General features: G+C 37.7%; 2 protein-coding genes across 2 annotated transcripts; one reads left to right on the top strand and one right to left on the bottom strand.

Moving 5' to 3' along the window:
- Nucleotides 1-1,137: 1,137 nt before the first annotated feature.
- On the top strand, nucleotides 1,138-10,430 carry cactin. The gene is made up of 10 exons (XM_058418388.1): nucleotides 1,138-1,454; nucleotides 3,521-4,139; nucleotides 4,812-4,907; nucleotides 4,998-5,143; nucleotides 5,866-6,028; nucleotides 6,969-7,083; nucleotides 7,363-7,555; nucleotides 7,655-7,777; nucleotides 8,206-8,585; nucleotides 9,609-10,430. The coding sequence occupies exons 1-10, from the start codon at nucleotides 1,180-1,182 to the stop codon at nucleotides 10,097-10,099; spliced, it is 2,601 nt and encodes an 866-aa protein (XP_058274371.1). The 5' UTR covers nucleotides 1,138-1,179; the 3' UTR covers nucleotides 10,100-10,430.
- A 124-nt stretch (nucleotides 10,431-10,554) lies between these two features.
- Nucleotides 10,555-24,441, bottom strand: sema4e (semaphorin 4e). Its single transcript, XM_058418389.1, has 15 exons — nucleotides 24,123-24,441; nucleotides 20,062-20,360; nucleotides 19,642-19,787; nucleotides 18,968-19,027; nucleotides 16,624-16,722; nucleotides 16,369-16,468; nucleotides 15,992-16,102; nucleotides 15,607-15,758; nucleotides 14,925-15,097; nucleotides 14,206-14,359; nucleotides 13,717-13,939; nucleotides 13,500-13,615; nucleotides 12,289-12,458; nucleotides 11,986-12,038; nucleotides 10,555-11,831 (listed from the first exon to the last, which is right to left on the bottom strand). Exons 2-15 carry the CDS (start codon nucleotides 20,159-20,161, stop codon nucleotides 11,257-11,259), a joined length of 2,232 nt encoding a protein of 743 aa, XP_058274372.1. The 5' UTR covers nucleotides 20,162-20,360; nucleotides 24,123-24,441; the 3' UTR covers nucleotides 10,555-11,256.
- Nucleotides 24,442-25,673: the final 1,232 nt, after the last annotated feature.

Genomic DNA, 25,673 nt, shown 5'->3' with positions numbered 1-25,673 from the left:
TGATTTTATCAGCATCGATTGATGCTTATAAATATATACATTATTTAATATTATTATATGTAATATATTAATGTATAATTTAAAAAATATAATTATAATATTTATTATAATATATGCGATTTCCTAACTTGAAGAGACGTATTATTATTATTATTATTATTATTATTATTATTACATAAACAACTAACTAGCGATAAACAAAAATAATAATACATTTCTGAAGCAATAGGAGGACGTAGATCAGGCGCCATGTGCCGTGTCTAAAATTTGTATAATATTTATAATTAATTGTGTAAATAAAAACACAGTAAAAATTTAGCTTTACTCTTCAAGTATGATAAGTTTATTAATGCATATGAATATAATAATAATAATAATAATAATAATAATAATAATATATTATATGCAATTTCCTAACTTGAAGAGACATTATTATTATTATTATTATTATTATTATTATTATTATTATTATGATGATGATGATGATGATGATGAAATAAACAACTAACTAGCGATAAACAAAAATAATAATAAATTTCTGAAGCAAGGGGAGGACGTAGATCAGGCGCCATGGGCAGTGTCTAAACTTTGTATAATATTTAGAATGAATTGTGTAAATAAAAACACAGTACAGATTTAGCTTTTCTATTCAAGTATGATGATAAGTTTATTAATGCATATAAATATAATAACAAAAAAAAAAAAAAAAAAAAAATAATAATAATAATAATAATGATAATTATTCATCTCTTTAAGTTAGGAAATTGCATATATTATTATTATTATTATTATTATTATTATTATTATTATTATTATTATTATTATTATTAAATGAATAACTAACTAGCGATAAACAAAAAATAAATAATAAATTGCTGACGCAGGGGAGGACGTACATAAGGCGCCATTAGTCACTGATCAAGAAGGCTCCCTGAATGTGGTGTCCTAAACTTCGCCTGCTCAAATGGACTCCTAAATCCTAAACAGAAAATAACTTCTCACACACAGATTTTTTTTTGTTTTTTTTGGTCTGAATGAAGACTACAAACTATATTCCATAGTTTAAAAGCGTACGTTTATATTTTTACGGTAATTATTTTTTTTATTATAACAAAGTCTTTGACTAGCTATTTACGCGACTCGTTCTTTGCAGGACCCCAAACGTAAAGGCGAACAGACATGGGCACGAAGAAACACCAGCGATCCAGGTCTCGGAGTCGCTCAAAGGAAAGGAATAAGAGTAGAGTAGTGCGATCACGGTCTCCGGAGAGACACGAAAGAAACCGACATGCTGAAAGTTCACGGAGAAAGGCTCGGTCTGAGAGCAGCGGGTCCAGAAGCAGTGATGCCTCCAGGGAGAGAAGACACAGACCAGCCGCCCGCTCGAGTGATTCAGACAGCGAGGACCGGGCGAGGAGACCCCGCTCACGGGGAGACTCTAGAGACAGGAACAGGTATGTCATAACACTGAATATATTCATTAAAAGAGGGTATTTGGGCATTTTGACTCTCCACTGATTGTATAAATAGCCGCTAAGTCCTGCTGGTGCTTGCTAACTTCCTCCGTGTGTTGATTGGCTGTTCGTTGTAAACATGGTTTGCCTTGGCTTGTTGTTATGTAATAAAATACCTAGAGATCCTCTGAATAGTTTCATCGAACTAGCAAAAGAATGAAAAAATCTAATTTGTTTCGTTACACAAGTTACAAAAAACACGCCATCCAATTTTCCCCTTTTACAAAACCACAACAGATTATTTGTGTGCCACTGTTTTCGGCTCAGACTACATTCACATTTCTGGCATTTTAGCAGACGCCCTTATCCTTTTTTATCTAATTTTATTCATTTGAGGATTAAGGGCCAAGTGGTAGCTTGGTGGACCTGGGATTCGAACTCCAACCTTCCGATGATTAGTCCAACACTCTAACCCAGGGGTGTCAAACCATATCCACAACGGGCCGGTGTGGGTGCAGGTTTTCATTCCAACCGAGCAGGTGTGGCTTCTGCTCTGTTGGAATGAGAACCTGCACCCACACCAGCCCTTTGTGGATACGGTTTGACACCTATGCTCTAACTGGTAAGCCAGCACCACTTCCCACTCCTCACAGAGGAGTTTGATCTGGGTTGGAGCTAAACTCTGCAGTGCATTGGCCCTCCAGGGCAAGATTTGAGGAACCCTGCCTTACACAGCTTAAGCCTTTTATATGTAGTAAAATAAATAAATAAACCCCCCTATGACATTAGCAAAGTTCACCATGAAAAGTCTGGCATGTCAAAAATAAGTCAAAATAAAAATGATAAAAATTCTATTCTGCAATCTGAAAACAATGTACTTAACGTTTCCGATACCCCCAAAGCGAAAGACATACATTTCAACATTATGAACATTTATCCCTCTAAAATATTACTCAGACTTTGTTTTTAACATTATACACCAATCAGGCATAACATTATGAGCAGTGAGAGGTGAAGTGAATAACACTGATGATCTCATCATGGCACCTGTTAGTGGGTGGGATATATTAGGCAGCAAGTGAACATTTTGTCCTCAATGTTGATGTGTTAGAAGCAGGAAAAATGGGCAAGTGTAAGGATTTGAGCGAGTTTGACAAGGGCCAAATTGTGATGGCTAGACGACAGGATCAGAGCATCTCCAAAACTGCAGCTCTTGTGGGGTGTTCCCTGTCTGCAGTGGTCAGTATCTATCAAAAGTGGTCCAAGGAAGGAACAGTGGTGAACTGGAGACAGGGTCATGGGCGGCCAAGGCTCACTGATGCACGTGGGGAGCGAAAGGTGGCCCGTGTGATCCGATCCAACAGACGAGCTATTTGTTGCTCAAATTGCTGAAGAAGTTAATGCTGGTTCTGATAGAAAGGTGTCAGAATACACAGTGTATGACAGGTCAGTTTTGGCAGCAAAAAGGGGACCAACACGATATTAGGCAGGTGGTCATAATGTTATGCCTGATTGGTGTATATGCTCACTTTGTGAAAATAACATGGAAACCACCAACCATATATTTTTTTTCTCATGTAATGTTACAAATGCATTTCGACTTGACCTTCATAAATGGATAAAGCAAAACAATTTCCAGCTTCTTTCTCTAGAGACAATATAACGTTCGGCATTTTCAATAAAATCTCTACAAAAATAAATAAATTACTAAATACAAATGAGTTAAGTGGCAACTAGCACTTACTTCAGATGTTCCGCAACATTAAATGTAACTATAAATGGATTAAGGAATAAGTAGGAATGACCCTGAGCTTTATAGTTGTCATTACTTAAAAGTAACATTATACAAAACTAGGTTTAAAGACATGCACAGTTGTTGTGTCTTCACCAACATGCAGAAGGAGCATCATTAATTTCAGCGATATTGGCATTATAGTTTTAGCACGTTAAGACATTTCGTGACCAACTGGGGAAACTCATTAAAGTTTAAATTAAACTTTTTTTTTTTTATGTTTGAAAAATAATAAAAGTAGTACTAACAGTATCATTCTTATCTGTCTACTTAGCTCACCGTTTGATGACCATGGTAGAAAGAAACACAGTAAGAAGAGTCAAAAAAAGGAGAAACATGAACGCAGGCAGAGCAGGAGTTCATCTTGTTCCAGCGCACGCTCCAGTGCGGAGAGACGGCGTGTGAGGGACGGAGACAGCAGCGACAGAGACAGGAGGAGGAGACGGAGGAGTGCCGAGCGCAGGAGCAAGAGCCCCAGCCGAGAGAGACGGCGGGAGCGAGATGAAGAGAGGAGGAGGAGCAGAGGGAGGGAAAGGAGGAGCAAGGACAGGGACTGTAAAAAGAAGTGGAACGATCGTGATGACAGCAAGGACAGACGGAAGAGAAGGGGGTCGCGCTCGGGGTCGTCTGTGTCCTCCGGGTCTTCTGCTTCTGAGCAGGGCGACAAAAAAGAAGGACAAGTTTCGGCCAAAGAGGAGCAGAAGAAGCAGAAGGAGTTGTTGAAGGCTTTGGAGACTCCAGAGGAGAAGAGAGCTCGTCGACTCGCTAAGAAAGAAGCCAAGGAGAGGAAGAAGCGTGAGAAAATGGGCTGGAGTGAAGAGTACATGGGATACACTAATGCAGACAACCCGTTTGGCGACAATAACCTGCTGGGCACCTTCAAATGGCAGAAGGTAAGAAAATTTCGACCAAAATTCGTTTATGGTCAGTAAGCTAGCTATCTGAGTAATATGTGTTATGGTGTCAAAATGAAAAGGAAAAACCTGGCATCATTCACGTTCTTTCCGACAAAGCATGAGAACGCAACATCCTCGTAATTCCGGCTTCCCACTTCCGAAGTGGAAAGCACATGAAGGCAGCCTTAATCTACATGTTCCAGAGCAATTTTACGATGCTTATAATTTTTAAAGTAAGCAGTACTTTTTTTTATCCCTTTATAGTAACATTTAATGCTGTGAAATTTCTGAGAATGGAGTCTCCTTTAAAAAAAAAAAAATCAACAAATAAACAACAACAACAAAAAAAACACAAACAGAAAATAGAGATTTTAAAAGAAAAACTAGTTTCATAGTTATGGGTCACATTATTCGTGCAAGACTTTGTGTATGTTACTACAGAAACGATAAGATCCTTATAGCTGGGACTAGAGTAAAGATGGAACTGTTCTTATAGAAAATGAATTAATAGCTTCTGACCAATCAGAATCGAGCGCTCTGTGATAAGCAAATAGAAGTCAGATGGGAGCGCAGACGTTTTTTGTTCTTAGGAAAATGTCCAAATCAATCATTTTAGACTCATTTTGGTTGCTGTTTTAAACTTGTTAATGGTGTGTGTTTGCTCTCTAGGCTCTTGAGTTGAAGGGAATTGGGCACTTGGGTGAAAAGGAGCTAAAGGAAAGAAACAAGCTTATCCAGGAGGAGAATCGCAGGGAGCTGCAGAAGGTAAATGCCACAAGAGTCTGTGTGTTTTGTAGCATTGGAAAAGAGTTAGACTGAAAATATTCATGATGTGCCGATGGGAATGTGTTTTAGGTGAAGCAGTTACGTCTGGAGCGAGAACGGGAGAAGGCCATGAGGGAGCAGGAGTTAGAGATGCTGCAGAGAGAGAAGGAAGCTGAGCATTTTAAAACCTGGGCAGAGCAAGAGGATAACTTTCATCTGCATCAGGCCAAGCTCAGGTATGAGACACACACACACTGTACACTGATCAGGTATAACATTATGAGCACTGAGAGGTGAAGTGAATAACACTGATGATCTCCTCATCATGGCACCTGTTAGTGGGTGGGATATATTGGGCAGCAAGTGAACATTTTGTCCTCAAAGTTTATGTGTTAGAAGCAGGACAAGGGCCAGATTGTGATGCTCTGATACACGACTGGATCAGAGCATCTCCAAAGCTGCAGCTTTTGTGGGGTGTTCCCAGTCTGCAGTGGTCAGTATCTATGAAAAGTTTCCTTTAAGTTCTGTTAGTATCCTTCAGGGATCTGGTGGAGTCCATGCTTCGACGGGTCAGGACTGTTTTGGCAGCAAAAAGTGGGACCAACACAATATTAGGCAGGTGGTCATAATGTTGTGCCTGATCAGTGTATGATCGCCTTATAACTGAAGCAGTCTTTTTTCTAGCAAAACACAGTCACAGTATGATGCTACCACCACGTCATATGGTGTATTTTTTGTCTTACCAGAGACATTCTGACTACTGAAATGAGAAATATTTATAATGGAATAATTATAAATATATGGAGTAACTTGCAGTGTTGGAGATCTTTCTATCTGCCAACTTCTGATACTGAGATCCTCACAGTTCTCAAACCTGCTTGAAAAATGTCAAATCCTGTCTGTGCCAGTCAGCAGTTCTGCTAACTTTGGATTGTAATTTGTTGCTTTACATGTGCAGGTCTAAGATCCGCATCCGAGACGGCCGAGCCAAGCCCATTGACCTGCTGGCCAAATACATCAGCGCTGAGGATGATGACTTGTCTGTAGAGATGCACGAACCGTACACCTTCCTGAACGGACTCACCGTCACAGACATGGACGACCTGCTGGAGGACATCAAGGTGTGTGCACTTCAGCTAGGGGACGTGGAAGGGGACAAAATGTCTTTTCAATCTTTCTCCTTTTTTAATCAATGGCCTGCTTTTCATTGTTATTGTGTAAAATGGAACCACAACATTTACAACGGGTTCAGGCACAGATTGCAAGAGAACGTATTGTATTTGCTTAGATCATTATTATTATTATCATCAGCATCATTTGTCTTAAAACTGAACCTGCAGCCCAAACCGTAAGGTCTGGAGACGTGAAACTTTGACATATGCTACTATTACTTGCTGTTCAAGCTCAAGGTCTCACCCCCAAACTGGAAAAGAAAAATACTTTTTAGATTTTTGGTTATAAGAGCTAAACTGTCACACAATCGGGTGTCTTGAAATTCTTGGTTCAAAACAAAGGAAATGCAATTTACTTTTCCAAACTAGTCCTAGATCAGTGAAGAAAGATCCTCTGGAGTTTCAGTATCAATATTAATAATAAATAAATAAATAAAAAGATGATCAAACCTTTGGTTCGATATCGCCACATCACACCAAGCACTTTTGTAAGCGCTCAGTCAGAAACACATGGGAAATGTACCAGAGTTTGAACACATGGAGGCGCAGTAACAATACAAACATGAAACTGGCTGTAACTACAGAACCGTCCGTCTAATCGACGTCTAATTTTTGCAAGTAGTGTCTACACAACATGGCCACTATCAGCCAGTTAACCTTAAAGACCTTAAAGTGATTAAACCCTGATGACCATTGCTTGATGCTATATTTGTGAATTTGTATTTTTATTGTTGTCTTTCATTTATATTCTATGTTTCTATACTTCTGTAAAGCGAGACAATGTCCATTGTTAAAAGCACTATCGAAATGAATTGAAATGACCACACAAGATGAAATTAAATGGAGGTCATGTGTTTAAACAGCTGTATTTATTCTGTGTAAATGGTAGGTGTATATGGAGCTGGAACAGGGGAAGAATGTGGATTTTTGGAGAGACATGACCACAATCACAGAGGACGAGATCAACAAACTGCGCAAACTGGAAGCTTCAGGGAAAGGGCCAGGTAAAGCATTACAGAATCACATTTTAGACACATTTTATCACTATAACAAATTCAAACAAGCAACAGTAAAAATTATACATATTTTAAACAACTTAAAAATAAGCTTATCATTTATTATAATATATTAATTTATTATAATATATTATAATTTTTATATAATATTGAGATAAGTAACTTCCCTGTAATGCCTTGATTAATGCTGTAAGTCTTTCCGTTCCGTTTCTCTGTTCTAACTACCTCAAAGTCACCAGCTCTTCTCTTGTGTATTTATTTTCACAGGTGACCGCCGTGAGGGCATCAACACTTCGGTGAGTAAAGATGTGCAGTCGGTGTTCAAAGGTAAAACATACAGCCAGCTGCAGGCACTGCACATGAACATCGAGAGTAAGATCCAGGCCGGAGGCTCGAACCTGGACATCGGCTACTGGGAGAGCCTGATGCAGCAAGTGCGAGTCTACATGGCACGAGCGAGGTACTGGTCTTATTGCGAGATGTTTAGAATGTTTATGAAAACATGCTTCGGTGATTTATTTTAAACACTGTATGCGCTCTCCACTTCTGTGCTGTGCAGACTGAGAGAGAGGCATCAGGATGTTCTGAGACAGAAACTCTATAAGCTGAAGCAGGAGCAGGGGGTGGAAAGTGAACCACTCTTCCCCATTATCAAAGAGGAACCTGAAGATGAGGATCCAGTGTGAGTTGCAGTTTCTCTCTTGCTCTGTTAGGACATTTTCAGTTCTGTAAAAAAATATGTCAGGTTAATATATTGTCACGATAATTATATTTGAATTTTATTTTATATTATATACTGAACAATATTTTAGTGTCGTCTTTAACAATATGTGAGTATCCAATAATAATGTAATTATTATAAATAATTTATTTGAATTATGAATTAACTATTTATTTATTTATTTATTTGTGTAGGTGTAGTATAACACAGTATAATTTGATTCACTTCATTAATGAAATAATTTATATTATTTATTTGGATATTTCGTATTTCTTTTAAGTAAAATATGTATTTAAATATCTCTACTTATTTTCATCTTCATTCCTAATGATGGATATATTAGAGATTTGTTTATTTATTTGTTTATATATTTATTTTTTTATTCGCAGTACAAGTCAGGAGAAGCCTTCTAGATCGTCTCCCTCACTGGCTGATGGCGAGTCGCCAAAGCAGGCGGAAGAGAGTAAAGACAAAGAGGAAGAGGATGCAGACGAGAGGCCAGGACCGAGCTCCACAGCCTCTGCAGATAAGGAGGGAGGCGAGGGAGGAGGAGAAGGAGAGGGAGGCGAGGAGGGAGAAAAAAGCGGAGCAGTGGAGTCTGTGCTGACGGAGGAGGATCTGATCCAGCAGAGCCAGGCAGAGTACGACTCGGGCCGTTACAGTCCCGTGCTCCTGCAGCCCCCCGAGCTCCCGCTCGACACGCATGTGGTGGATGCAGAAGAAGACCTCCAGCGCCTCCAGCTCGCCCGCAGACAGCTGCAGGTCACAGGTATGTACACGAAACCTCTGCTCTTGGAACTGAATATCAGTAGGGAAAAATGAGGAAGTGGCAGATCACATGCTCTGTGTTGCACCTCGTGTGTCATTGCTTCAGGGGGATGTGGTAGCTTAGTAGTTAAGGCATTAGGCTACTGATTGGAAGGATGGAAGTTTGAATCTGAGGTTCACCAAGCTGCCACTGCTGGGCCCTTAACCCTCAATTGCTTGTTTGTACAAAACTGAGATGAAATGCAAGTCGCTCTAGATAAAGACGTCTGCCAAATGCTGCAAATGTAAATGTAGGATTGAATCGAATTAAATTAGATTTTATTTAACATCAGCTATGACAAGTTTAATGTCTGATATTTGCTTCATTTGTTTTTTTTTGTTTTTTTACAGACCTCTCTGAAGTCTTCCCAAAGTTCACAAACATTTGCATTTATGGCATTTTAGCAGATGCCTTTGTCCTGAGCGACTTACAGAAGTGCTTTCAAGTCTATCAATAAATAAATCCTGATATTAGTTCACTAGTTCACGTACAAAGAATACCATCAGTCTAAAAACACTGTCGTGGAGATAATATAGGAAAAAATACACAAACACAACAATTCTGGTTGCAAGAATCTCTAGTGTCACGTTGTTTTAAATGGCAATAAGCTATAATGGTGTTTCGACTGATTACAGTTTTAGCTTAAAATGTACAAATTTAAAATGTATGTATGTATTTTTTTCTGTATTATTAAGTATATTCGTTGTATTATTATGAAATTATTTTTTGTATTTTATTATTAATTAATTAATTAATTAATTATATTATTTTTCCTAATATTATTATTTTGTATTTATTATGGTTTTTTTTTGTTTAGTTATAGCATTTATTACACCTCCACACATTATTTATTCATACATCTGATGATATTTATTCCTGATCGAATTTATGCTCTCTTCCGTCTAAAGCAAGAGTAATGAAGTATTAACGATCCAATATAACGCTATACTAAAAAATCGTGTGATCATTTTTCTTTGCTTTTAGGCGACGCCAACGAGAGCGCAGAGGACGCGTTTGTCCGACGTGCAAAAGAGGGCATGGGGGGTGACGAGGCCCAGTTCAGCGTCGAGATGCCCCTGACTGGGAAAATGTACATGTGGGCTGACAAATACCGTCCACGCAAACCTCGCTTCTTCAACCGTGTGCACACGGGCTTCGAGTGGAACAAGTACAACCAGACCCACTACGATTTTGACAACCCGCCCCCCAAAATCGTCCAGGGTTACAAGTTCAACATCTTCTATCCGGACCTGATTGACAAACGCTCCACGCCACAGTATTTCCTTGAGCCGAGCCCCGACAACAAGGACTTCGGCATCCTGCGTTTTCACGCCGGGCCTCCCTACGAGGACATCGCCTTTAAGATAGTCAACCGTGAATGGGAGTACTCTCATCGACATGGCTTCCGCTGCCAGTTCGCCAACGGCATCTTTCAGCTGTGGTTTCATTTCAAGCGCTATCGCTACAGAAGATGAGGGCCTCAGTTTTAAGACATCTGGACAAACTTTCAGCATTTAAGTATAAACTGCTATGTGGATACTTAATTTCCTTAAGATACTTTCACATTGCAGTGCAGCATTTCGTTATTGAGTAAACAGTAATCTTTACACCAGGTCTCAATGGGAACAAAAGTGATTTAAAAGATGGGGATGTACTGAAAATGATGAAAAATGCAAATTCTGTATATTTTTTTGGTACCGTATAAGTGAATTGACTATCCTCGAGTCTATTTAGTATTAGAACGATTATATTCTAGTGTTCGTCTTTCTATTATTTTGCAACAATAAAAATCTTTTTTTAAAACAACTTCTTGTTGCCTCTATAAGATAACATAAAACATTTAACTCTGATTTTCACCTACACTGAAAATAGCACAAGACGACATTACGCAAAAACAAACATTCACAGTTTATTTTACACTGAAAATTCAATGCGTCACAAAATGTTAGAATAAAAAAATTGTATTAAAAAAAAAAACAAACAACAAAAATACGAAGGAGTTGTACAAGTCCTGCAAGTTTCAGTGAGTTTCTGCCTTGGCAACACCGTGCTGAATCTGGAGGCTTCGTCAGGTCCAGGTTTTTGAACAGCACACACATTAAAAGCACAGTGTAGCGGTCTAGATGTGCTAAAACATACATTCTGGCAGAGATTTTAAAAGAAGCTGTATCTGGAAAGGCACGCACAGGCTCCACTGTAGTCATCATATAACATTAGTTTGAGTGATGGAAATAAATCATGTATACAAACTGGTGTTGTTGCTGTTCTCATCCAGAACACAGGTTTTTTTTAAAGGAAATATGGATTATGGTCAAATCCTGTTGTATAATCTTCTTCAGTAGTCCACATACAAACTTTAATACATCTTCACAGATGAAGAATTGGTGACTGGACAGTCTTATTTATTTATTTTAAATCGCCAACAAAATGTACTGTGCTTAAAACCTCAGGTTTCACACTTTCAGGTGGTACTGTAGTCAAATCATAATACTAAATAATAAAACTGTAAAAGGTCTACAGTCTTACCGTCTGTTTTAAATCTCCAAAAAGTTCAGAGTGTGTGGTTTGAGCTATGAAACTGTACTATATCGTCCATGAGGGTCTGCAGAATAAAGTAAATAAATAAACTTCACTAGAACACTTTGTCTCCATTATGCTGGTTTGCAGTATCAGGGAGTCCACTTAATCTGTTGTGATTGTTATTTCTGTTGAACTCCATTGGTCCAGCTGTATTTTTGGCACCTATTTGCAGTGGCTCCTGACAGCCTGACACACTCTGTGGTCTTTCCTCAGCTTTTCCGAAGCATCGCGGGACAGCAAAATGTCCTTTGTAGAAGTTCCAAACAACAAGAGCTAATAATATCAGCGTAAGTATAATGACCAGAGCCGTGAGGGCCAAGAGAGTGTTCTGCTGTTCCTGCACCTGTGGCAGGACCGAATTTTGATCCATGATGTTCTCCAGCCTCAAGTTGTACGTAACATTTTGAATGACATTGGAGGACTCTATAGAGGTGCAGGTGTATAATCCGGCATCGCTGTTCGCGGCATTGAGGATGAACAGGCTGTTGTTATAAATCTGGTACTTGTTGGATTTTGCAGTTATGTGATTGTTTACACTCCATTGCACTTGGGCCAGGTTCGATCCTGGCAGGCACTGCAGCCTGACCACATTACCAGGGTAGAAGGTTTTATTGGTCATAATGTTCTCTGCAACACAAAAACAAGTCTATTTTTAGTTTACTCCTTGAGAATCTTATTGACTTTCAATGACTAAATATTGTATTCACCCATACAAGACACTTTTACTGTAAATACTGTACTAGCTGAACTAGTTGACATAAAAATCCATCTGTTAACATACCGACTGCGGGACAACGTCCAACATTTCCATGTGTCAGATTCTGAACCACCTCACTGCAGGAGAAAAAATACATGGACATGACAACACATCCAATATCTAACACATATTTCATTTCGGTTTATTTTTCTTGTGTACGCTGAAGCAGTCTCTGGTTGAGAAGAGATTCCTTTGCAATTTATAAAGTTCTATCTTATCTTATCTTATCTTATCTTACATCACACCCATTGTTTCAACGGCACACCACATCATAATTTCTTCCTTACAACACCACATTACAGCAGTTGCTGAGTGCATGCTCAGTACCTGTGTGTATCTTGGGGAATGTTATTTATAGCAATGCAGCTGTCAGAGATGAGATTCCAGCCGCAGTACGGGTCTCTGGCCAGCACACAGTCCACACAGGAATTGTAATGCTCACACGTACTAAGCGGCATCTGCACCGTCGCCACCTCTGAGCCTACATACAGCTGACCCTGAAACAATATACGCACCAGTTATTAAAAAAGGATCAAACCATAACAGAATCACACTAAAACTGCAGAAGCAGAAGCAGAAATAATTAAATAACAAAATGAATCGGATGTGTATTGGGATAACCGTGATGAGAAAGTAAGTATTATTTTATTTTAGTGTGAATGATGGAGGCACAAAATTTTAGGTTCCCTAAAATGTGTTACACATTTCTGTAATATTATTAAAAGGATAAAAGCAATCCATTTTATAAGACTAAATAGATTGTTATTTATTATTATTTAATATTTATTCTTAACACTTCCCTGATTATTATCTCCTTAATAAGTCACATAATCAGTGTAATGTCACACACAAAGGTCCAATAAGAAAAAAACCCTTGCCTATTAGATTCTTAGACACAATAATCTCTGACTAATTTTCAATAATGTCACGGAAATTGCAAGCTTTGACGCGTTAAATCACATTTTGCTTTAGTTTTCTCTTCAGGCCAAAAGCAGCTAAGGTCCAGAACTAACCCATTAACACTATATACTATATAGTATAAGTAGGTGTTGAATCTTTATTGAACTCAGATGTTGAGCTAATTTATTATTTGCTCAGGAGCTCCTGCTTAGACAATTCCAATTGACTGTAGAAAGGACATTATTGTATTTATAATCACACTCTTGGGTATTTATGGAAATTCACACTCTCCGGTGTTTGTAATGATTTATAATCACACTCTCGGGTATTTATGGAAATTCACACTCTCCGGTGTTTGTAATGATTCATAATCACACTCTCGGGTATTTATGGAAATTCACACTCTCCGGTGTTTGTAATGATTCATAATCACACTCTCGGGTATTTATGGAAATTCACACTCTCCGGTGTTTGTAATGATTTATAATCACACTCTCTGGTGTCACTCAAATTAGGATGAGGTTCTGGATCCTCTCAATCTTTCTTCCTCATACCATCTAAGGGAGTTTTTCTTTGTCACAGTCGCCTCAGGCTTGCTCATTTGGGATAAATACAAATATATTTAGATATAAGCCTACCAGTGTGATGGAGAGCTGCAATATCTTCACTGGCTCAGACTGCTTAAAGAGCTGCACCTCCTCTATTATCACCATCTGTCCATCATAGTTGACTGCTTTCAGCACTGAACCGCTTGCTGTTACAAACACACATTTCATAGGAGATTTTACAGTCAACTGAATACTGTAACCTATACATGATAAATCTGTATATATTATGTATACACTAAATGATTACCTGTGCCAATAAACATGACCTGATGGCTGCTCCCATTCAGGCCAATGGTATTGGCCACCACTATACGTGTAAACGCAGCTCCTTTCTTCACCACTAGGGGTTGCTGAGAAGACTGCTTCACTGCCTGGTCCATCAGTGGCCTCTCTCGGATAAACTGAAGGGTTTTATCGGGCAGGTCCAATGATCTGTTATACCCTTTCTGCCTTGCATCTTTGTTTATACACTACACACACACACAGTAATAAATAGCAAATAAATAACTCAGAATACTACATAGGTTGTATTTTTCGAGAGAAATTATACCAAATCAAATGTCATACTTCATGTACGTCACTATATAAGCGATTTTTTGAAATTAATCAACACCTTCTGACCAATAGAAATGGAGAATTTAGCGTCACTATAATGCAATATAACTCATTTTTCCATCACTGTAGCTAACAAATAAAAATGATTGATGTAGAATAAGTTGATAAATGTTGAACTCACAGCTCCTGGACGGGGGTCAGGCACATCTCCGTTGAATGTCACCCATTTTGTAATTGAAGAGTCTCTGTACAGCGTTTTGAATTTGCCTTCAGAGAACACTTCCCTGATGTCCTGTATCTTGTAGGCACACACTGCTGAGTACTCTGGCATGTTCCTTTCAGTAAAACCACAGCGTGATAGGATGATAAAAAAAATAAAAATAAAAGGCTAGGTGCATTTTAAAATGCTTCATAATGGGAACACATTGCAAATCCATCCATTTTTTTTTTTTGTAGCACTTGTAGTTGTGGGGAATCTGGCGCATATTACTTGAGACACAATTTATAGATGCCAGTCTAAAGCCTACAGTGGTTTTGGACTGGGGGAGGAACATGTGCTTCCCCAAAACACAGGAAGCACATGCAAGCTCCATCTACACAAGGCAGAGGTGATAATCAAACCCTAGGTGAGGCAAGCGTGCTTACCACTAAACCTCGGTGCCATTTATATTAGGAACATGAGTAACTCTGAAGTCAATGGCAAACCCTATATGACTAGAAACACCAGTGAGTTGTTAGGATTCTCATGTGACGTAACCAGGTTTGTCTTCCTTTGCACTAGATCTCAGGCTGATAAAATACAAATGGTAATGTTTAAGGATGGACTGGTATTTAACCACAATCATGATTACATTCATTAAAACTTATTCTGTTGCCCTTTATGAACTGAACCCTACTCACGTCTGAGGAGTGAAGACACCGTAGAACATACAGGTTTTCCAGGTGTCTGGGCAGAAGAGGAACACATCCTGTATGAGAAGAGGCAGTCTGGTTTGAGGGACAGGACAGTCCAGGCGAGTCTTTAGGAACGATGTCCACTTCTTCTGCAACGTCCGCTGTCCTCCCACATCCCCCTAGCGAGGAAAGATCAGAGGTAATTAGAACAATGCTGCGAAAAATCACATCTTTGCAAGTGACATTAGTCATATATATTTAGCATTTCATATTATAAAATGCAACCAAATATTTTTTTGGTAAAAGTATCATTCTACGGACAAATAATATCTCTAATTTTAAGTATTTATTAGTTGAAACAAGCAAAAAAAAAAACCCAAATCTTATAATATTTAATTTATAATTATTTAATGTCTTGATGATTAACTATTCTTGTGCATTAATACCTGGCTGCTAATTACTGATGTGGAAGCAGGAAGGGTGTGTTTTTCCCACCTGGTTTCTGAGTGTTGGTTTACTCTGATAGTTAAATGATTGCTAATAATGTTTTGTCATCACTTGAGGTTACCTGTTTGTACAAAGAAGTTGGTGAGGACCACACAACAGGCCCTAATGATTAGAAACATATGACTAAAGGACGGTGTAGTGTAATTTCAGCCAACGAACATCCTGTTACATGGAGGAGTACCTTACAGACACGGGCCACCCTTGACACATCCAGCTTATTGTAGGCATCATATTCCACAGCTGTTTCACTAAAGAAAAGGTATATCTTGTCATCATCACCGTCTGGATTGTCATGTCCCTCAGGCATGTGCTTCATGGCGATGAAATTAGGCTCTGAAATCACAGGACGAATCAGTGACTCTCAAGTACTCAAGCTTAAGCCCAAAGACTTAAAGAATATTTAAGAGATGTTTGAGAAGTTGAGTTTTTTAGTTTTAGACAATACCAGAAATCTCAACTCAATCACTTTCTCAGTATAATAATATATTATGAAAATGTCTTGTTTGATCTTTACACTGACCAAATTGTGTGTGTGAGTGTGTGTGTGTGTGTGTGTGTATTCTTACCACTGAGCCAGGAAGTCGTGAATTCAGTGCGTACATTCTCATTTAAGCTTCGCATCACAACCGGTTCTGAGCCCAGGAAATTTATAGATGTAGCAGAGTACAGCTCTCCGTCTAAACGCCAATCAGAATTATATTATTAAAACATTACGATGATATAATATCCTTTAAAGCAATCCAAACATCATATCAGCTATCATACGCAGCATCTGGGATTAAAGTGGATAAACCTTCAAAATGAATAGAATGCATGAACTAAACTAAAAAAAAAAAAAGGAAATGACTAAGAAAAACTTTTCATCACTCAATAACTGAACATTGTGTACTTCGAGTCTGTTACGTCATGGAGCAGTTTGCCTTAAGAGAGATGAAGCACCTACCGACAAGTTCAGAGGCGTATCTCTGGAAAGGATCAAATGGACACTTTCCTTTCCCATCTTGTTGTTTACTTTCGAGAGTCAGGTTGCCGTCTGTATAAGACTGGGAGACAGAACACAGCTACATGGAACGTCTACGTGGCATGTTAAAACACATTCACGCAGACTGAAACCTGTGTGAATCTTAACAAACGTCTACAATGTCATATCATAGTAATGCATTTTGCAGTAAAATAAATGGAGACATTTTTTACTCACCATAAGATCACAGGTTGGATTGAAAGCATTGGTGCCACAAACCAACATCGAACCGTTCGGCATTTTATGAAGGATCCGGATGTAGTTCTGACACTCAGTCTGAAATGGAAAATAACAGGGAGTCCAGAATTCAGTGTATTATTAGGACGACAGTCAGAAAGAGAAAGACAGTCAGAAAACAGAGAATCAGTTTAGATAAGCTCACAGAACAACACAAGCCAGAAGGATAATTAGGACTAGGACTAGGTTAGGACTCACAGAGGACGAGTTGCTGATCAGGGTTTTGTGTGATAGCATACCTGTTCCTAATCATATAATCTGTCAGTAATGATGTTTGTTTTACATACAGTACTCACTAGTAGACACTTTCCAGAGACATTTTTATATTTACTGCACAAAACTGTTGACGCTAACCAGGGTTCGAAAGAAACTTCTTAATCATCCCTAAGCTTGGAAAGACTGTAGGTCTGGTTCTTTACTGTATTAGGAAATGTATTCTTTTTAACACACATTTGAGATTTATATGTCTGTGGTGGTTTTGGAAATCTTCCCTTCATATTGCATCATAAAATATTTACTATATACTTTTTGCTGTACTAAAATTGGTGTCTTATTTGCACAGACATTAGTCATAAGTACAGTATTCATCTTATTACCAGTCTGGTTACTGACAAAGTAAAAAAGGAAAGGAGGGAAATCATGTCTTGGTATTTTTTTGTTCAGTTCTAATGAAGGACTTCTCTTTATGTTTCTAATCTAATTTAATTATGTAAAAAAAAATGCAGCGTCTACTTTTCAAAGTAAGTTTGCAACAGGAAGTGAGTTTCACCACCATTCCTGTCAGTCTCTGCGGCATCACTGGTGGGAAAATACTGACTGATTCATTCAGTGTGTTCTGTCCTGTTCACTAACTTTATTAATATTCGTTTATCAGGTCAGTTTCATCATATTTACATCGTGTGTTAGAGTACCCTTCAGTGTTCTGAGGATGATGTAACTGTGAGAACAGTGCTACTGTTCTGATAGCCGGTGTCTGATTACGGTCTGAAGTGATTAGGTCCATTAACTTGTTTTCATTTTGGAAGTTGTTGGACGGTTACAGGTTAAACCTGATATTCAGGCAGACTTTGTTAGACTCGTAATTCTTTGCAAGTAGATAGCCTAGGCCAGGTAAGAAGTGTGTTACTGGCAGAAAAAGTTTTTTTTTCCTGGTTTTGCTTATTTCCCAGATTTCAGTCACACTATCATTCAGTGGATTTCCTCTTGAACACAGTAACCATCAATATTATCCCAGGCAGACTGGAAGCTCTTCAAGGACAACACTGTTAGGAGGCATGTCCATGATTAGCCAAGCTAATGTCAACCTCATTCAAAGACCAAGCTCTAGTGTAACCCAAACGAGTACATTAATCACAGTGTCGAACCTCCGGCTGTATTTTGCAGGACATTAGACACTGCTAATCCAGAGTAAGGAAAAATCATGCAGACACAGGTCAAAAGCTTCAGTTACTGTTCGTATCAAACATGAAGAAAAAATTCTTTGTGAACAGAAGGGCCGGTTTGAGAAACTTCTAGGAATTGTTGAGTTTGAAAATCCCAGGAGATGAGCAGTTTCTGAAATACTCCGTACTAACATCCCTGACATGAGTAAAGTCATAGAGATCACACTTCTGAGGTTTCATATGAACACTGCCTAAAGCTCTGCCTGTTGCGCAGTTGCCACATGATTTACCTAATCATTAATCATTAAGCTAATCACAAATGCATTAATCATTACCTAATCGTTAATCATTAGCTAATCACAACTTCATAAATGTGCAGGAGTACAGCTGTTCCTAATAAAGTGGTCAGCATTCATTGCTTTATTCATTCATCATCATAAACCACTTTATCCTAGTCAGTGTGGTGGTGTGATCTCTCTTACTTTGCTTAGAGTATTTCAGAATCTGATCTCCTGTGAGTTTCACATACCTACACACACACACAACAGTATCTTAATGTTACACACAGAGCTGTAGTAACAGCTAGGGTTCGAATTATTCCCTCAAACTGACCACCGAGATTACACTGTTTTTTAATTTGGGTGTTTGATGTGAATATTAATGTTTGATGTGCATTGATTTTTCTTTCTTGTTTTGCCCCCCCTGCACTGCTGCCACAGGATTAAATAACTACATGCGTACTGTGTAGGTCTATAGGTGTTCCTAATAAAGTGGATGGTGAAAGTAGAAAGCACTTAGAGGTTACTCTGGATAATGGTTTGTGTTAAATGTGAATAGAATCAAAGGTCATGAAACTCCAGATTTGACCTGTATAGTATTAAAACACAAAAAAAAACCCTCACCAGTGTTTTCCCTTTGATGGAACAAGTACTCTGCATATCTGAAGTCACCGCCCACTTTACCTACAAAGAAGATAGTCGATTTTTTCACTGATCTATACTTATATGAACAATTTTAACAATAACAAATAAATAAATAATGATAAACTATTTATTATTGTTATTATTATTCCTATTATGTAGAATTCACTATGTAAATTATTATTATTATTATTATTATTATTATTATTATTATTACTTCTACTACTACTACTACGACCAATAATAATATTACTAATAAATTATTCTAATTGAATCAATTTACAGTGTACAAGTTTAAAAAAAATCAGTCAAAAATAAAATAGTGAAAGGAATATATTATGAATAATCGCAGTGTCAAAAAAGAGACAATATCTGAAATTTGAACAATATAATATACAAAAAAATATAATGAATGTTTGCAGCTAGAATAAACGTACAATCATTAAAATAATATAAACATAATATAAAAAAAAAAGTAACAGAAGTTACCTGTAACATTTGTAACTAAGGACTATTAAATGGTGTTTAGTACATAAAATATAATAAAAGATGTACAATATGTACATTTATTAATTCATTTATTATGATTATGATTATTATTATTATCTGTAGTAGTAGTAGCAGTAGTAGTATTACAATGAAATCTTTTTCCTGACCATTGCCTTCTTGTGGGTGATGTTCATGAGGTCCAGAGCAAAGATGGTCTCTCGAGCTCCCAGGATGAGCACACCCATGTCTTCCCTCAGGAGCATGGTGGAGTAATTCCACACTCCTTCCTCTTGAAAGACATGTCCTCTGTTACCTAGCAACAGCGGAACAGGCTTTTAGTGACCACTGTGGTGGAGTAACTATTAGGAAGGGAGGACGTTCGGTGCTCATAATAAAGAAAAGTACAAAGAAGTGAGGTAGAAGAAAGGCTTGGTGATTAATTAGCAGAAGATATTGTATCGCTGGTTAAACAGTAACTCAATAACGCTTTTCACGGTAACACTGAACAGTAATGTTGAACTACATCTCTTCAAGAAAAAAATATATATAACAACAACAACAAAATAAAACAAAGACAGGTCACTTACTCAGATTAACTGTTTTCCGTGGTGTGCCGTACAAAGGCCAAACCTGGCCCGAAGTCAATACAGCTGGACCCCAAAAAGACAGGATGAAGAGGAACAGCATGTCCTTAAGCTCTTCAAGTCTTTGCTACGGTGCAAGGTCTCTCAAACAGTCACACAGTAAAATACTGGAATTCTTCGCAACCTGAGCCTCACCACGTTACTGCTCTTTTCCAGTCAACACCGTTTCATAGTGAGATATATAGCTTGGTTTTATTCATGTAGGCTGTCTCTTCAAAGAACCAGGAACCATGTGAAGCCATCTGGGAATGTCAAGAGAGAGCAAGAGAGAGAGAGAGAGAGAGAGATAGAGAGAGAGAGAGCATAAGAAGCAGCAATAATTCTGTTATACTGCTGTAGTGATGTGAATGTGGTTTCAGAAAGCTCTTCTGCACGGACAACTGCTTTTAAACACTTTTACAGGATGTTAAACAACCACCAAAGCCACACGCCATGCTATGGACTTGACAGTTTAATCTAAGCATCAGAACTACATGTGTTACAATTACCAATTTTAATTCTTCATTCAATGTCAAACAATACTATTGTTTTTGTTTGTTTGTTTTTTTACAACATGAACAATGTACTTATAATAAACAGATTATATTTCGATTGCTGTACTTCAGAGAACATGTTTATTTTAAATGATAATGTCTTACCATCGCACTGTACAAAAATTGATGGGAATCTGTCACTCACACTGGAGTTGTTAAAATTGTTCATTTCAAGATAATAAATTCAACAAGAACGGCCTAGAGCCCACTCTACATTATCTCAGTTTCCTGTCTTAACATTAGTAGCACAAAGAGATTAGATTATGAGACTGGGAAGCGACATATTGATGAGAGACAAAAAAAAACACACCAACACTTTACATCATATGAAACCTTAGAAACAGAACTGAAAATATAAGACTCAGTTTAAAGACCATGGCTCAAGCCGTCCTCTTTTAGATCTGTATATGATACAGCACTGAAAAAAACTGAAGTAAAACCCGCATCCTTCCTCTTAACAGTCTCAACCACTGACTTTCCAGCGAAGTGAATTCACCACATGTCACTGATGTCACTAATGTTTCCATTACTTTTGACCGAACCTTGTACAGGACGCAACACATGCAAGCCAATATATCAAAATACTTTTGAAACTGTTTGTATTTCTGTATTAATTGCTCTTATATACCACAGTCCTGGTACAGGCTTAAATATGCTTGGTGTTGTTTATTGTCTAAAACTAGTTCCAGCTACAGGGAAAGCACACATTTCTATAAATTCTCTAAACATGCTAGATCAAATATGTTATCATGTCTGTATCATGTCTTTCAGTCAGAGTGACCTTTATGGAAGATGCTCCACATGATCCAATAATACTACTCCTACTAACAATAATAAACAGATTAAAACATCAACAGATTAAGTGTAATTGCTGATTGTGTTTTCTGTAAGATGCTTATTTAATATTTAGCACTTTTTTTTTTTAAATAATCAGATGTAAAGCTGATGCTTTGAGTTTCCGGTTCTCTACAACAAGATGCATTTGTTTTCCCGTTTAATAACATGAAGGAATGACCGTTATAATGTTGTTAGGTTTCACAGCCTCAAATGACACTATTAACAGATAAAACATATGATGTGTCCTTCTGTAACGAGGAAAAAACAGCTAATAGGTACTGGATTAGGAATTATAGTAATATAACACTCTCATTTAAAAAAACGTATGGTAACTGTAACTTATCTAGTCAGATCACACAGAACTGATACTGATCTAAAACAAATGGTGCAAGCATGACCAAAACCTACAGTGTGTCTACAGAGGCTTCACCGGCTATTAAACACAAAGTCTTCACATACATATATATATATATATATATATATATATATATATATATATATATATATATATATATATATATATATATATATATATACACACTACCAGTCAAAAGTTTGGACACATCTTCTAATTCCATGTTCTTTCCTGATGTTTATTTCTTTCTACATTGTAAAACAATGCTGAAGGTGGTCGAAATACACAATAATGTCCTTTGAACAGTTGATATTGAGATATGTCTGCTACTGATGCTCTGTAAAGCCTTCATAACGGCTCTAATCTGAGGTGCTGTTAATTGGTGATTTCTGAGGCTGGTAACACTAAATGAACTTCCCCTCTGCAGCAGAGGTATGTTTTGGTCTTGCTTTACTGGGATGGTCTTCCTGTGAGCCAGTTTCATCATGGTGCTTGATGGGTTTTGCAAATGCACTTGACAATACTGTTCTTGCAAGAACTGTTCCAGAACACCTGACCTTCGTGTCTTAAAATAACAACTGACTGTTTATTGTTGTCGTTACATATGGATTACTTAAGTCCATGTGTGTTATTTTGAAATCTCCAGTATTGTTCTAGAATGTAGAAAATAAATCCCTAAACAAAAAACATTGAAGGTGTGTCCAAACTTTTGACTGGTAGTGTACGTGTATATATAAATTTGTATTCGATCAATGCATTCAATAAAGAAATGACAGATACAATTGTTAATGTTTTGTTAGTATAAGCAGACTATGTTAATATTATAACTAATATCATAACAGACTACACTTAATATGTGATTAATACAGAATCTATTAATAAAGATATAGTAATAAACGTCTCTCTGCAAATGTGGAGTTCTATCCTAATAGAAGGACTGTCAGGCCAGCACATTTATGCATAGTTAGTATTGACTATGTAGTTAGTTTAGCACGCCAGCTCACTACCTAATTAGTTCATATATATTCATTTATTTATATATAAAGAACGCCAGCCTATTGAAAAAGGATATTTTACAATTCAACCACTGCTCATACAACACACAGACCCGAAGCCTAGTCTGTTTAATCCCATCTCCTGACACATGAGACTAGCTAATTATAGTCTGTTGATTACTCAAACCAGGTGTTCAGAATGACTGAAGAGAAAAGTGCACAGAGGAACAAAAAAGATGTTGTGCACCCTGCTATAGTTGGGTAAGAAAGTCTGCACTGATGAATAATTTCAGTCTACAGACATTGACTAATAAATAAACTTTAGCACGTAAAATGTTTGCTTTAAAGGCCCTTATCAGAAACTGAGCCAAACCCTGCAGGGTGTGTTTTAATGGCTGTGGAACTCTCATTGAGCAATGCTGCTCGGAGACCAGTAAGTACCGATGCGCCGAACGTGCCTGTGCCCAGGCCCAGGAGATGGGCCAAAACCTGTCACAATGTCAGAAAATGTTTTTGCAGCTTTGCAAGCTCCAGTAACCTAAATCTGCATGCACAGTTATTTATTTTTTTTTAAAAGAAAAGCCATTTCCTGGCAACAAACCTCAAATAAAACCGACAAAAGCATACAACTACAAAACCACAACAGTCACACTAAGCTTTGGAAATTTCCAAAACTATAAATATTCTTTGAATACAAAAGCTATGCAAGGTGATGCTATTATATTTGAGTCACTTGCACTGAAATGCAATCAGAGCGTGCAAACCTCAGATTCACACTGCAGATTGTCAGGTTTGGTAGTTTAATGTGGAAATGCACAATAGGCTGAAAAAAAGCAAGCAGCTTTACAAGAAGTCTTTCTTACAACTAATGCAATGCAGCACTTAGCCATAGTGCTAAAGTCTGTGTTTATATATCTGCTATTAAAACAATATCAGTGGAAGGACACTATAGATAAAACCACTGGCTTTTCAAAAACACACCTAGATTTTCCATGAAAAGCTCTTGGACAGATTCAACAAAAATTCTATGCCTGCCATCGCAGTCCAGCTGTGAAGCATGGTGGTGGGAGAATCAGGATTTCAGTCAGCGCTTCTGTTTTATAGTCATGGTCAATGTTGGTTAATTCCATGTCTAAGTGCTACACATATCACTGCATATCGAGATACAGAAATTCAGTACAAGTTTGTCTGGCTGAGATGCATTTAAGATAATGATAAGGCAATCAATACATCTTTCCGATTTGATTTCAGTGCTAAATTCGACAGTTTAGGTAAAGGACTTACCCTTTGTAAACCACTCTGAGTCTCTTTGCAGATCTGCAGCTTGATATGACACATGCTCCTCCTGTCCCTTAAGCAAAACAAGCAAAGCGTTTGAAGGAGGGGCCCCGGTACTACAAGACAGTGTGGATAAACTGTTGTCTCCCCTCCAAGTCAGTGTGAGTTCAGTTCATGAAGTAGGCTGCATTGTTGGTTTGGAAGTCAAACTGCTAGAGTCCTGCTGTGAGGTGTGAAAGAGCTACAGTTAGATTCCACTTTCTGTGGAGCTGAGGAGAAAGGACACGCCACAACAGGCTACACACACACACACACACACACGTCACTGTAGGAGGGAGAAAAGAAGGAAAGAAACAAGAGCAATAGGTGTATGGGGTGTACTTATACAAGCAGTCAGCGATTCACAGTCTAGCTACTTGTATAAAAGTGAACATTTATTTCCTGGTCAAAGGTGCATGGCTCTAACTAACATCATCACGTCTAATAACTACATATTAACACTGAGAAGAAGAGAATCTACGTTCAAAGAGTCTAATGAAATGCAAGTTCTTGTTTTCACATTGTGTTAAGGGTGGGATGGATCGTATACAAAATACTTGTGGCAAGTCTTGACAAGTGCAAGTGAGTGTAACAGCTCCAGGAAGTGTTTTTTTGTTTTCTCCCTTCACTTTGTCACACACAAGTTTCAAAACAGTGCTTTTCCTCATAGCAATACACGCTGAAGAAATAAGCATGTCAACACGCTGATGCTGCAAAAGCCTGAGCTAACTGTAAGCTGTACATAAGTGCAAAAACAAGATCAGGGCTGATATCAGACGTCTACAAAAAACGCTTATCTGTGAACTGTGAGCTTGACCATGCATACACGTTGTCACACATTCACTCATGCAGTTGTTTGTGAACTTTGGGACTGTTTAGTTTTAGATTTGAGTTGCGTATGAAAATGTTTAGGCAGTAGCACGATGAAAATCACCGAATCTCTAGATTATATTAAACTAATAATTAAAGCATTAAAGTTATTCAGGTCTAAAGGAAGAAAAATGCAGCTCTTTCGAGAGATACTCTGAGTATTTACAAGTGATTTGAGCAATTGTGTGAAATGGGGAAGAGTCCAGGTCTTTATCATGGACATTCACGGGCTCCACCTAGTGGTCATTTTGTGTAAAAGGCGATCTTTGGACACAAAAGGAGACAAAATGTCCAGTATGTTAGATGCTTACTATGTCCAATAATTGTAAAGTTTTCAATTGACCTGTGTTTTTTTTTTTCTTTTTTTTTTCTTAAAAGCTGTTAGCAAAAGAAAGTTTATCCATAAAACATTTGGTCTAGTTTAAACAGGTATTTAAAGAGGAAATGGTAAATATTGGTCTGAATAGGAACTAAAAGACTAAAAAAGAGGACAGAGACTTAAGATGGACCTAGAATTTAGTAGACAGTAGTTCATAATAGGAGATGCTTTTGACCTTGCATCATATCATCATATCTGTACATCTTAACATACATGTTTTGACTCGTGTAATAACAAAACGTCTGTGAAAATGAAAATATAATGTTAAC

Source organism: Hemibagrus wyckioides, linkage group LG20 (genome assembly GCF_019097595.1).
Source record: "Hemibagrus wyckioides isolate EC202008001 linkage group LG20, SWU_Hwy_1.0, whole genome shotgun sequence".
In the NCBI taxonomy this organism is placed as follows: domain Eukaryota; kingdom Metazoa; phylum Chordata; class Actinopteri; order Siluriformes; family Bagridae; genus Hemibagrus; species Hemibagrus wyckioides.
This window is presented reverse-complemented; position numbering and strand designations above follow the sequence as displayed.

Bases quoted from the DNA above. Each gene is read 5' to 3' on its own strand.
- cactin (XM_058418388.1), top strand. From the start codon at position 1,180: ATGGGCACGAAGAAACACCAGCGATCCAGGTCTCGGAGTCGCTCAAAG. The intron at 1,455-3,520 runs GTATGTCATAAC...CTGTCTACTTAG, and splicing joins GACTCTAGAGACAGGAACAG to CTCACCGTTTGATGACCATG. The intron at 4,908-4,997 runs GTAAATGCCACA...AATGTGTTTTAG, and splicing joins ATCGCAGGGAGCTGCAGAAG to GTGAAGCAGTTACGTCTGGA.
- sema4e (XM_058418389.1), bottom strand. From the start codon at position 20,161: ATGCTGTTCCTCTTCATCCTGTCTTTTTGGGGTCCAGCTGTATTGACT. The intron at 15,759-15,991 runs GTAAGAATACAC...CTGTGATTTCAG, and splicing joins CACGACTTCCTGGCTCAGTG to AGCCTAATTTCATCGCCATG. The intron at 11,832-11,985 runs GTATGTTAACAG...TTTGTGTTGCAG, and splicing joins TGGACGTTGTCCCGCAGTCG to AGAACATTATGACCAATAAA.